Source organism: Lathamus discolor, chromosome 1 (assembly GCF_037157495.1).
Source record: "Lathamus discolor isolate bLatDis1 chromosome 1, bLatDis1.hap1, whole genome shotgun sequence".
Lineage (NCBI taxonomy): Eukaryota > Metazoa > Chordata > Aves > Psittaciformes > Psittacidae > Lathamus > Lathamus discolor.
Window position 1 is genome coordinate 99,279,083 of NC_088884.1, and position 13,505 is coordinate 99,292,587.

Consider the following 13,505-nt stretch of genomic DNA (forward strand, 5'->3'; position numbering starts at 1 on the left):
CAGAACATTAAGGTCTGCAAGAAGATTAAATGTCTTTTCATTTCTCTTTTGGCATTCCATGCCCAATGGAGTATGGGTAGCAAGCTTACAGTTTTTATTTTTGCCATAAAAGATCATTTTAGTTGTTCCTCTCCACTGTAATATGTATTTCATTTAATAAACTTTATTAAGAAAACCTTACTAAAAAGCACTTTTCTATTCAAGGATTACAATTCAGAGGGGGTTCATTTAGTTCCATTAGTTTTAACATCTGTGTTTGAAGTTGCAGATAGCTTCAAAAGTAGCTGTTGAGGTAATACATTTCTTCATTTACAATGGAAACTGGATGCTTAATGTATTTTGTAATGCAGTAATAACAAAGTTTTATTATTTGAATAAAGTAGCCCACCTCAATAGCAGGCATTGGTCCTGTCTGGGAAGAGGTCCTTTGACTTCTGCTAGCCCCGTGTGGCTATATGGTAATATATAGCCACTGATCATAGAGATCAATAAAGTTCATGCTACAGAAACCCATGTGTTGGAATGTTTGCGACCTCATCTGTGGGGTGTGTATATTTCTAACCAGTGTCTGTCAGTTTAGATCCTTGGACTTTCCTATAGCTATTGCGGTTTTATTTCACATAAGGGCTGTTTGTGAGCTGAGCATATTAAAGATACAGGGCACAAACCAATATTTTAGGAAAGAATTTGAGGGAGACACTGGCTGTTACCACCGCAGCACCCACTGACCTGCACAGCTGGAACTGAAACACATTTATGAGTTCTCCTTTCCAAATAGTTTTAATTGGTTTGATCATTCTCTGTTTCACAGGATTTGTCTCTTTGTCTTACTAACTCATTTCCTACAGTTATCATATCATGATTGATTATCTTTTCTTCGTTTGGGTATGTATTTTGGTGGGTCTCATTCAAACATAAGAACTGAATTCCAGATGTTCTTACTATATTAACTCTAAGGGCACGCAAAGCAGAAAATTTCAGTTTTTAATCTGCTCAAGAGACAAACACTCTCAGAACAGAACCATGTCTGGAAAATACCTGTACTGTCTGAGTGCTTGTATAAGCACCCAGGAGATAATCAAAACCATGAGCGCAAGTTCATTACCACCTCATTTCAAGTTTTACCTTGGAATTAAAAGTAAATTGAGACTAAAATGTGTTTTGTTGTCCCTATTGTGCTGCATAGAGGAAGATTCTTCATGACAGCAGGAAGAATGATTGCTTTTGGAACTGAAAACATCAAATTTGAGATACCTCTTTCACAGAATAACTTAAAAATCCGCTAAGACTACAAACATCTTTCTAGAGTACTGTGCTATGTGTTTGCTCAGCACCTTCCCACCAGCAAACACCCATTGTCTGAAAGTGAGAAAAAGTGATTTGAAAAATGCTGGCACACTCAAGTTTCATTATCCTCCCTGAAACACCAGGAACAATAGCTCTATCACCTTATATCAAGTGACTGAATTTTCCCAGCTCTTCTAGCTCAGTAAAATCCTCATCTACAAACAAGTATCTTCATCTGAAGACAGTAAACCTGCAGGGCAACTCAGGACACAAAGGTCTCAAGTCTTTTAGCTGAATTTTAATTCCCAGTCAAGGCATGTGAAACAACCAGAAGCCACAGTGATACAGAAATAAAAGTACTCTAAAAACTGTTTCTTGTCTTGGAAAGAATATTTGTGAAGCCATTTTTAAAAATTCTCTGTATGAAGTCATAGAAGAAAACAGCAACATGTCACAAAATGAAATGCACCAACTCCTACGTTTCTACATTTTATTTGACTCTGTGTCTGAGCGTGCGTTATGGGCTATACCACACAGACCAGCACAGTGAGCAGGCAAAACTGTTCTGTATGCAATGGTTCCTATATTTCTAGCCAGAAATATATTTTACTGACTTTTAATCTACTGGACTAAAATTACACAAATTACAGCCAGGCAGACAATAACCTTGGTCACAAAAAAAAACCAAAACCAACCCTCTTAATACTTCTGTAGAGCACAGTAAGCATGAAGCATAATGTCATATCCACTCTAAGGGCTTCATGAAACAATGTGATTTTCCCTTCAAGAAAGTGCAGGAGGAAGTGAGTTGCAAGCGGAACACTAGACAGTAATTTACAGAGCTCAGCAAGGCAGGCTAGCAGGGGAAAAACAGTCCTACAGCAGTAAAGTGAATACTCCTCTGCCTGGCAGCACCTCTTGGGCCACTTGCACTTCACAAAAGCGAAAATAAAGAGCATATTAGTGGTCTGACATGCACGAGCTCACTTTAAGAATGACTTCAAGCAGCATCTTCACACAGGAAATGATGTTAATCTGTGTAACAGAAATGTCAAACTATATTTAAAGTAATTGTCTACAAATTAGCTGATAATACCATTACAGCAGCAAGTTTTCACAGAGAAAGAGGAAACAGGGAGCAACCTTCTCCCCTAAGCAGCAACACAGCAAGAAAGCAAGAGAGGACTTTATTCAGCGTGATGTTGAGAAGGACTGTCCATCAGTGCTCAGGCAGTTCATGCACCTGCTTAGCAGAGCCCAGGAGGGAAAGAGGCTTTAACTGTGCAGACAGTGAACATGAACCCAGCCATGTAAGCATGAACCCAAATAGCAAGAGGGAGTGGGGAAATTATTAATGTGCAGAATAGTGAGTGTCAGTAAGGCAACGAACCTATAAGTATTGCTATTGCACATGCAAGTACAGCATCACAACTTCTGTTTAACACAAGACAGACAATGAGAAAAGCCTCTGTTTATGAAAAGTAGATCCAAATTCAATTTCCAACAAAGGAAAGGACTGTGTGGTCATGAGCAAGTGACAAGACTTTTCATCTTTATCCTGAACAGGATGTGAAAAAGATACAAGTGCCTTTCTTTATCTTATCCTTTGCTTGTCAATTATAAGCTTTTTGAGTCAAGAACATTTGACATTAAGAACTGTTTGCACATCTCCTCGAATCTCAGTTTTTGACCTACTTCTAAAACATTTACCTAGTGATTACTAAAAGAAAGGCATTTAGTACATATGCAGCTTACCACGTTAGCAGTTTTTATATAGGTGACAAAGTGAAGAATACAATACAAACAAGAAATGTTAAGCAACTAGAAAGTTTTGCACTTTCTTTGGGAAACAAACTCATGTTGCAACTTTTTTATGATAAGATCTTAAATGAGAGAGGGCATCTTAGAAATACCTAGCAACTTTAACTAACAACATAAAAGTAGGACAGAGCATAACTAATTGCACACTGATGACAACAAAAGGTGAAACAGAAAAGGCTGAACATGTCTGGTCTTTTAAAAACTCATGAATAAATATTCTAACCAGTTATAACCAATATTATCAAAGCAGACTCTTCTGGAATTCCAGAATCAATTCATAGACCTTTGAGAATGAGATGATATTGTAACTGCCTTCCTTTGTCTGATGCTACTTTGATCATTTCAAAATCAGCCGATAATGCCTTTGACAGACTGCCAGTTCAGCCATTTTATTAGCTTCCCTCAGCCGTTTTATTACAAACTTAGAACACAGATCATGCCAGCCTTGGTTAAACTGACCTAAAACCCGAAACAAACAAAACCCCAAACCAAACCAGATCAAAGGTGCTGAGTTTTGTTTCCTGGCTGAAATGTATTATGAAAAACATTCCATAACAATCTACTGTGGACACTCCCCTTTTCTGTTTACCACACCACCTCAAGGCAGTCTGCTGGGTAATGCCAGGCAAACCTTTCTGTTGCTGATTACTTTGTAATCTGTAGATGCTCCACTGTCAACAGTTATGAATAAGCTAGAAATGGATTTAAATTTTGTAAAAAATCAACAACTTTGGAGCAGTAAGGAGTGATTTTTTTTTTGTAAAATGCTTCTAAAGAACTTTATTTTGGCAAGAATAATATTTTCATCAGACTTATCAGTTTACCCAAGGCACAAACTATTAATGAGAGGATCTTAGAGCAAGGCCTTTCTTACAAATATACAACTAATCTGCTCCTTAATCCTTTAAGTATTCTAAACAAGTTCTTCATATCACTGCTGTTGAGTGGGGTGGGTCTGTGGCTGAGGAGAAAATACCTATTTTTTTAAAGCAAGGTGCAGCTCATTGATCTACTGCTGATAACAATTTGCTGCCTTTTCAGTTTGTCTTCCTATAGAAGCAAAGGTTACATGTTAGTGCTTGTTGTGAGGGGAAGGGAGATGCATCTGTGTATTTTTGCAGCCTTTGGGCACACTAACTGATTTCAGTTGAAGTCAAGTGAGGGATAAGACACCTCAAAGGTTATTATGTTCTCACCAGTGTAAGGAAATACAGTCAAGATGCAGAGACATGGTCCAAGGGGGAGGCTGTAGCATGAGACTGAAGTTGCTTATACATTAGGAAACACATATGATTAATGAGAGGAGTAGAAAGAGATTTCTTATAAATGCCGAACTGTGGAAAAACTTCAGTTGGGCCTCAGCCAATCATTCCCCAAGAAAGTCTATAAGCCATGAAAGGGCACAGAAAACTTCTATTCAACCTAAAAAGAGGCACAAACCTGACTTCATATTCCTTCATGGAGTTACGCTGGTATGGTAGGCTTTAGCCCTGCTAGTAACAGTGCTTATATTAAATTACAGACGTTCAGAATATTTCAAGAGTTATCAAATTACCCCCAAAAGCACTATTTACTCCTTTAAGGAATAAAAAAATAACTGATTCAAATAAAGAATGATACCCCTAATACCACAATACTATGAAATCTTTCACACAAGGCTAAGTGAAGGTTCCAAGTACCACAGGCAGAGGCATCTCTTGTCTCATTAACAGCTGATCTAAGTAGGAGGCTAAGTCATATACCCCAAATATTTCATCCCATGATAGAAGTTATGGGGAACAGTGATTTACTGCTCACCCTCCGACCTCCCCTGTCAATGGGACTTTAACTTGGCTAAGCCTTGTCTGGGATCCCAGGGCCCTGCAGAGATAGAAACTCTGCTCTGGCACCTACCTGGGGCAGTAGGAGCATCTCCAACAGAGGAGAAAAGCCACTGCTGGAAGACAATCCGCACATGGCAACAACACCAGGTTGGGGAGAGAAGATAAGCTGGCAAGGAAGTAAGTGCACAGCAGGGCACAAAACCAGCACTGCAGATGCACAGCCAAGTGCCCAGTGATTTTGGCACTAGCTATGTTTGGAGTCACAATACAACTATGGCACCACTAAGCCCCAGGGTTGCAGAAACCACTTTAACTGTTAGAACAGTAGGAGTCAACTGTGGAGTGATTTGGCTGTGCACTTTGGGAGGGCTCCAACCTTTCCTTTGCATTAACTTCCTTATAAACACATACTTCCTATTCATACAGATTATATTAGAGGCTTAGGCTATTAAGAACACAGGTTCCCAAAATTATCTCCCGAATTTATCTCTGAATGATCGAGAGAACAGGATACCAATATAATGCTCCTGGCTTTGTTATTGAGTGTAGTTCCAGACAACTACAGATAACATCATGGAAATAGGAAATCTATAATAAAGAGTCCAAATGGAAACTCCTTTGGTCACTCCACTCCTGACAGTTACCACGACTTCTGCTGGCAAGGAAACACTGAGAAACAATGTGCTGCTGCTAGCTATGCCAGTGAAAGAGGCTGCTGTAATGATGAAGACACATTCATGAAATAACATTCACCGAATCAGAGCTGACTCAGAGAGTAACAACTAGAAACCACAACTAAAACTCACTCCTGAACTGAGCTAAGCAAGGCTACTCTCAGAGGAGTTCTCCAAAGTATGACACACCAAGTTGAACACATTATCATACACTGCAGGAGGGAAAGAAACACGGAAATGATCACTGGAAAAGGGAAATAGAGCAGCAGACAGAAGGGAAAACAACAGCAACAATCACACGCATAAAAAAAGGCAGGGATCTTATGAAAGAAAATTGGAACAGGGATGCTGGATGAGAACAGATGATGACTATGTGAACAGGGAGTACTCCAAAAGAAACTAAGTTTGATGAAGGAATTAAGGGAGCCTAAACTAAGAGCAAAAATTGACCTCAAAATGTCTATTACCTGCTTTCTACATTAGCCAACTAATGCTATAGCCTGACATTGCATCATCTTTCTCCTGAAGAAATGCACAAGCTTCTATTACGAAACCACCCTTCTGGAATAGCAGCTAGGTGCCACTCTTTCCCGTGTCCCCTCCAACTTCTCCACAGCCTGTACATGGCTGGGACTGCAGGAAGGAAGTTACATTCTCTCCCTGCCCATGTTGCATTATTCTGAGAGGAATATTGTTTTAGAGGCAGATAAATTCTTGAAGAGATTAGATCCATGATAAATTTAGCCAGCTATTGTATGCTGTTACTACCCGCTTATTTTTATTTCCTGCTCCCTTCTTATCTAAATTTTAGACCTGGCAGTGTTGCTTTTCCCGAGTGATTTAGCTGTACGTGGTCAAAGCCATAGTAATTCAGCTGTGGCACATGGAGATTTAAGAGGTGATAAATATGCATGGACTTTCCTCACACACTCTCCCAGAAAATCTTAATAGAAGTGAAATATACTAGGAAGAAATCTGGTATTCCTCACTGTGGTGAAAAAAACACATCTAGTTTCTGATTTCAGGTAAGACCTAGTCTTTCACAGGAAGATCTGAATAAGCAATAGCATAAGCATTAAAGCACCCAATGAATGAAGCAATTAATAAATTCTTCCATGGATGACTAGAAGAATCTCAAAAGTAAACACCAAACCGTATTTCCAGATAACCTGACTGCTTGCATGCTAGATTTGCCCACCCATAGCAGGTGAAGTCCAGGAAAACTATGGTCCTATTATCTATGTACAACAAAAGTGACAAACACTTTACATTAGGGGTGCAAATAGTGTAAGCACTTTCCTTTTTTAATTAATCAAGATGCAGAGTCAAAAATCACTGCTGCACTATTAAGGATGCAAACACAGACTGCGGTACTAAATGGGAAAGCAAATTTATTGGATAAGGTTTTTTCATTTGGCTGGTTTTGAAAACTAAGTGATCCTAGCGTGCACCTGGTAATTAATTACACACCTTTCTCATTGCCTCTACTGAATAATTAAAACATGCACTGGGAGAGAAGGCATAGTTCAAGTCTCTAGACTCTCATTTGGGTCAAGATAAGGCAAATACTAATATGGGCTAGATAACAGATCATTTACCCTGTTGATATCTCAGAAATAGAAAGTACAAATCAGAGCAGAAGAACTCAGAGTAGGGCGAGTTTATGATCGGAATTCCATTAAATCTGGTTCTCTGGAGAACTGTGTCACATACATGTGTAAGTCAGAAGGCAAGGACTCCCTTCAGCAAAAAAGGTCACAGGGAATCAAGGTTTGTTTCTTGTCACAAAGCTAAACACAAACATGGCCGGTTTCTTTTTTAATGAAAAAGGAACTTTTTTTTTTTCCCCCTGTAATACACTGCAATGCTATGTTACCATATTTTACTGTTCGGCAGTTAAAAATTTACTGTCAGGTTCTCAGTCCTCAGGTAGGAAGGTACCCACCTTTCCCACATAATCAATGAAGGAGAAGGTGCCTTTCAAGGACTCACCCACCTAAGGCTGGTGCCAGAATGTAGAGGTGGTACAGACTTCTTACAGGTACTTCTTCCCCTGGACTGACAGGAATACTAAGCACTTACTTCAGAAATTCTGGTTTACTGCCTGCTGAAGAGCTAAGGGGTTTGGTGACATAGCTTGGGTCTCAGCTCTAAACATTCCCTGCAAAGAGCGGCAAAGTTTTTTACTGTTGCCCTTGAACACTCCCTTCCTCCCCAGTGAGTAGTTCAATGATACTATTGTAGGTTCCAGGTGAAGAGCAACTATAATTAAGGTTACACAATGTTTTCCATTGAGATTCTACTTTCAATTGTTCATTCATTTTGAATGGATAAAATTCAAATTTCAAATGTCATGTAAAGAAGTAAAAAGAATACAGCTTTTCTTTTTTGGGGGGACGGGGGCGCGGCTGGGATGGTTACTAGAACCTCTACACTGACGAGCAGGAGTTGATATTCTGCACCAAGGTAATAAAGGTGTGAGAGATCATAGAATAGAAAGAATCATAGAATAGTTAGGGTTGGAAAGGACCTCAAGATCATCTAGTTCCAACCCCCCTGCCATGGGCAGGGACACCTCACACTAAACCATGTCACTCAAGGCTTCGTCCAACCTGGCCTTGAACACTGCCAGGGATGGAGCAAATAGATATAACTATTGTAAGAGCCTGCTCCTGCTAGAATCTCAAATCACCTCTTCCTAACAAGGACGTGTTAAAATTCACCAGGTACACGCGTTGAAGATTTAATTTATGCTGAACGTCTGCCAGGTCAAGGGGTTAGACAAGACTTTTGCTTGCTGTTCTCCATGGCAGGTGATGACCACTGCAACACGAAGCAAAGGCAATGAGGCAGGGGGACTGATGTTCTCCGCTGTTCTCTCCACATTGTTAGTGAAGCTACCGGACGTGCTTCTCTGGAGAAGACAAAGGCAGCCACATGCATCACAAAGGAGGAAGGAGCAACAAGAGGGCACTATTCAAGCACTAGTCTGGTGAAAAAGAGGAAGATGAGAACATTCTCATGAGAGAGTTCTCAGGACTCTGACCGGGGCGTTGATCAGAAAGGAGTCTGAAGCCAATATATGGAAAGATGTTGGAGAAATGAGGTACAAGAGAAATGAAACTTTGGCAATCAGCTAGAAAACGTGCCCCTGCAAAACATGGACATCAACATCTGACCACAGTGGAACAGACAAAATGTGTGAGAATGTATTACAGAACAACTGCCAATTTTACTTACCTAATTTGCCCATGTAGAAGCCTGAACCTCACCAATGAACTTTCTGAGCCTGACAAGGTGCAAATAAAGTGTGTTTGGGTTTCCTTGTTTCCTTATTTTTTTGGAAATCTTACAAACTAGAGCATTGTTTTAAAGACACATTGTAAAGATCAGTTCTGTGAAACAGGGTACTTAAAAAAACCTTAGATTTAACACAGCCTTTTCAAGATACAGTTTGATACTTTGTCAACAACAGTTGTCTGCACATGGATCCCGATCTCTGATCCTGTCTGCTTCTGCTTCCCACCCCGTGCAGCAATTGCAGCACTGCGGTGTTTGGCATAGGGCCTTCCATGGCCAAGGTCATCTCAGCCTGGACTTAATAGATTCTGCCCAGAACATCTGACAAAGATGTTACAGCCATCCCTTCTTCTCAACCCCACAAATCTTTGAGATGATCTCTAAGAAAAGATGCCCTGGAACAGCCCTTTAAAAAGTAACTCTTTGCTTCATAATTGGGCCATCAAGACCCCATACCTCGTTGCCCAGACCATGCATTCTCTGTATTTATGCTTCAATCAGATTTTTGATAGGCAATTTATCTAAAATAATCTGAAATATCCTTGACTGCTGTTTCAAGTGAAAACTGTGTGTCCTACATTGAGACAAATATTGCATTCAATGTCGGAAATACCTGACAGGTACTGTGCCCTGCTAAGAATGATGATCAAGCTGAAAGCCTGGAGGCTTCACCATATACAGTGAACTTGTCATTTCATTCGCTTGTTTTTACTTTTGAGGCTTTATTGGAAACATGTTCAAAACCCAGGAGATTCTGAGGTTACTCACTACCCAAGGCCTTCAAAAGGAAACCCGTCACCAAAACTTTAAAATTAAACAGGTTCAGAAAAGAAGAAAAGGGAAAAAAGACAATCCAATGAGTTTTACAGAACTGCTTCTAGTGTGCTGCTTATCAGAGTCCAACCTCCCTGGTAAGCGGCCAGCTGTAAAGACAAAAAGTATAATCCTTTGACAGATACTGAAAGGAACTCGGGCAAATCAGTTTTGTCTCTCCCCTGCCTCTTGGAATATAGTTAACATTGAATGATAGAAAATATTCTCATATTGGGGAAGGGAAAAATAGGAACATAATATTGATGACTGTGACAGATTATGATCTGAAAGCATCGGCAATATTATAAATATGATTTTAATATGATGCAAATTGCAAGCATTTGATACAGAGGGGGAAAAGGTATTGATTTTCCTCATTCTACACTATGCCTGCCACTAAAATCAATGGACATCACATACACATACCAAGGAAACTAGAATATGGAGAATTATTTATGGAATAGCTGCTTCACATACACATCAATTGCAACACCACAATGGCTAGAGTTGCACCCAGCAGACAAAACCACATATTACATATGCTAAGTGATGACAAGCTGGAAGTCCTGTCATCGTTTCACCACATTTTTCATATGCTAAAAGGACAACTAACGGAAACATTTTTGTACAGTTTTTCTTCTTTCTTCCTTTTTCTCATTTTAGGAAGCAAAAAACATATAGTTTATCACTACAAGCCACTGATTCCTCTTACAAACTAAGTCATTAAATAACAGCTACTGGCAGTTATTTTCCAAAACAGCACTGTGCAATGTATATTAAAGCAAACACACCAAAACATCTGAAATTGCCACTGGTTTGCTCAAAATTCTAGGGACATTAGAGAAGCTGAAAAACAGCAGCATGCAGAAGTCAGTATCTCCAAACTTCTGGTGGCCAGAAAACACAAACCCATAAGCACATGATTCCATTTTACAACAGCCAGCAAATCTGTGTCATCACTGGCAGGAAAAGAAAAAGCTTTACAGCTACACAGGCACCTCTATAATTTTCGTATCTCAAAATCATGGCATTTCCAATAGAGGCTGCTTTTGATTCGCCATTTGCTTCTACCATTCTGTTTCACAGTACTCTGTCTCTCCTACTGTTAACTCTTGAAAGAAGCCTTTCAAAGATCAATCCAGGCCATTAGGATTCTAGATGTTAAAATTGAATTTTTCTGTTCTACTAGTTCTTTTGAAAGGCTTAGAAGTGATTTGTGGCAATCAACATAAAGGGATTTGACTGGCAGAGTTTAACTAAGTGACCTAGAGAAGATTCATCAGGGGAAAATTGCTAAAATCATAAACTAAATGGCAAACAGAGCTTTTGTCTGTCTGCTCTTAAAACAAAATAGGTTCTTTTAAATGTGAAAAACATTCTAAAAGCTTCTACAGGTAGTCAATGAAAAGCATAGAAATGCACAGCATAATCTTTCAAATAGCACTCTGGAATAGTAATCAAACAGAAAGAAAGGATCAAGCATCACAAAGATTACCAAACAAGTCTGTTGACCTTGTTCACACAAACCTCAAAACCACAGCTGCCAAACTTCCCTCAAGTAAAATACATGGATGTAGCTGAAACACCGTCTGTCTTCTTGTGGAAATTATGGCTTTTTCCCCCTCATCTCTTTTGCCTGACTGCTCTTTCCTTCCCAGTTTGCTTTCTCAAATTGTCCTTCTTTGCAACTGACCTTTCTCCATCTGCCTACGAGTAGAAAGCCCAGCTGGAGGGTCCATGCCACACTACCTAGTCAGTGGTGGCGGGGGAGGGAAGCCTGTGTCATCCAGCACTGTTCCAGAAGCACCTCCAGCAACAGATGGGCAGTGGGGAGGGAGAAACAGTCCCTGCTGAATGTATGTAGCACCAAAGATACCCAAAAAAGCACCCGAAGGCAGCTCTTGGTGAGAGCACCATGGAATTAAGCACTGTGTGTCCCCATTTGACATTGTTTTTCCTCTGCTCTGAATTTTTGGGCTTTCATTTGCCAGCTCATGAGAAAAAAATAGTTTGCTTTTTTTTTTTTTTCAGCCTCCACTTATGTGAACAATGTTACACAGATCAAAACTAGCCCAGGTAAAAGATCTATTTATTTCTTATCCTGATGGTGCAGGTTATTTTGTATGCCACTGCTACACTAATTGCAAGGCTCTTGCTTTAAATCTGAGACAATCTTACCACCCAGACAGTCCTACCAGACAATCCTACCACCCTACAATTTCCCAAGTTGAAATTATTACCTTCCATCTGAACACAGCATCTAACATCAGTTCAAGGCTGTTTCAAGTTAATTTATCGGATATTAGCAGGATAAAACTTTTCTCTGTTCAGAACTACAGCAAAATCATAGAAGTAACTCTTGTGATGGCGCTTCAACCTCACATACCCATCTGCTCATTTATTTTTTAAGTTTTCTCCAGATTTTCTGGGCTTTTCACCATTCCTCTGCAACTCCAATTTACTGTTACCTTCAAACAGAATTGACGTGTTAATCCTCTCAGCCTTCAGATCAGTTATGCGATACTAAAGTACTCAAAGCCACTTACATTTTAGTCTACAAAAACCTACTACACTTTCATACTAACAAGTTTGTATGAAAACCAGGTCTGTTTTTTTTTTTTTAAATCATATTTGTATCTGTGAAACTTTTCTAATCTACTGCTCAATGCTATTCTAACATAATAATGGTTTTATGCAATTAGTTTCCCTGTATCTGGTAATTTACTGTAGCTTACACACTTTTGTATTTATTGGAGACATAAAAGCAAAAGAAACAACATTTGAAATGCCAACATAAATAAAATTTAACACAGAAAACTCAGAAATTGTTCATTAATGGTAAAATACGAGGTTACGAAAGACTGCACACAAGTCATTCACTCACTGAAATACTGCAGAGACAAAGGGATTTTTGCAAGGTACGTACAAAATTATGCACCTCATTTTAATACAGGACACTGCATTAGCACCTTGCAAAACAAACCTGTGTTGAAGTCATCTCAGTCCTCTGCTCAATTACTCTTTGTAAACATTACTTTGTTTCTTTAGAACATCTATCTTTGCCAAAAGACAAAAGGACCCTACCTGTGTAAACCTACAGTGCTAATGTAGACATTAAACACCTAATCTGACTATACTAAACATTAAGGTCAGGAATTACTAGTTACAGACTTTAAACATGATTGTTTACATAGTATGATCCAAATCCAACATGGAAACAAGTTGTGTTTCACAGAAGTGCAAGATATGACTCTGCTGGCTGACCAGAATATTTTCTGTTAGTTTTGCAGTGACCTTTTTTATTTGCTGGAGACCTAATTTGAATGTTGTAGATACATTTTTTAAACTCTTATAAAAAACACACTGCAGTACTGATTAAAGCCAACGATGAAAGCTTCTTTAGAGAATATAGCATCTGGATTAATTTCATGATCAAAACTTGTTTGCTCAATTTCTTTTTTTTTATTCATCAGGGTCATTTAGTCAGAAATCTTTACATCTTTTAATTGCACACTGCTGATGGCATCAGCCTCAATTTCTGCATAGCTGTAATTTAGAATGAAAAACTTTATTTTTTAAAGCATAGTAAAGATTTTATCAGATATTAATGGCAACACCATCAGTCCAAGCTAACTTTATTCTTAATAATATGAGGTAAGAAGAATTGCCATCTGTAAAAAATATTTATACTGCTTTCACATTATTTGTATAAGTTTTACACAAATTTTTAATGAGTGCATAAACATTTAAAAAATCTATCTTAAAACAGACATTAACTTTCATTTTT

General features: G+C 38.9%; 1 protein-coding gene across 13 annotated transcripts in view; it reads right to left on the reverse strand.

The window, feature by feature from the left end:
* The window catches only part of INPP4B (inositol polyphosphate-4-phosphatase type II B), a 342,362-nt gene that overhangs the window by 18,576 nt on the left and 310,281 nt on the right, over positions 1 to 13,505 (reverse strand). Inside the window, exon 26 of one of the 13 annotated variants that reach the window (XM_065687752.1) lies at positions 13,187 to 13,264. The exons of the other annotated variants lie outside the window; for them this stretch is intronic. Within the exon in view, the coding sequence (XP_065543824.1) occupies positions 13,198 to 13,264 (67 nt within the window). The 3' untranslated portion in view covers positions 13,187 to 13,197. Of the gene's footprint in view, positions 1 to 13,186; positions 13,265 to 13,505 lie in introns of those variants that run through there. 13 annotated transcript variants of the gene reach the window in all.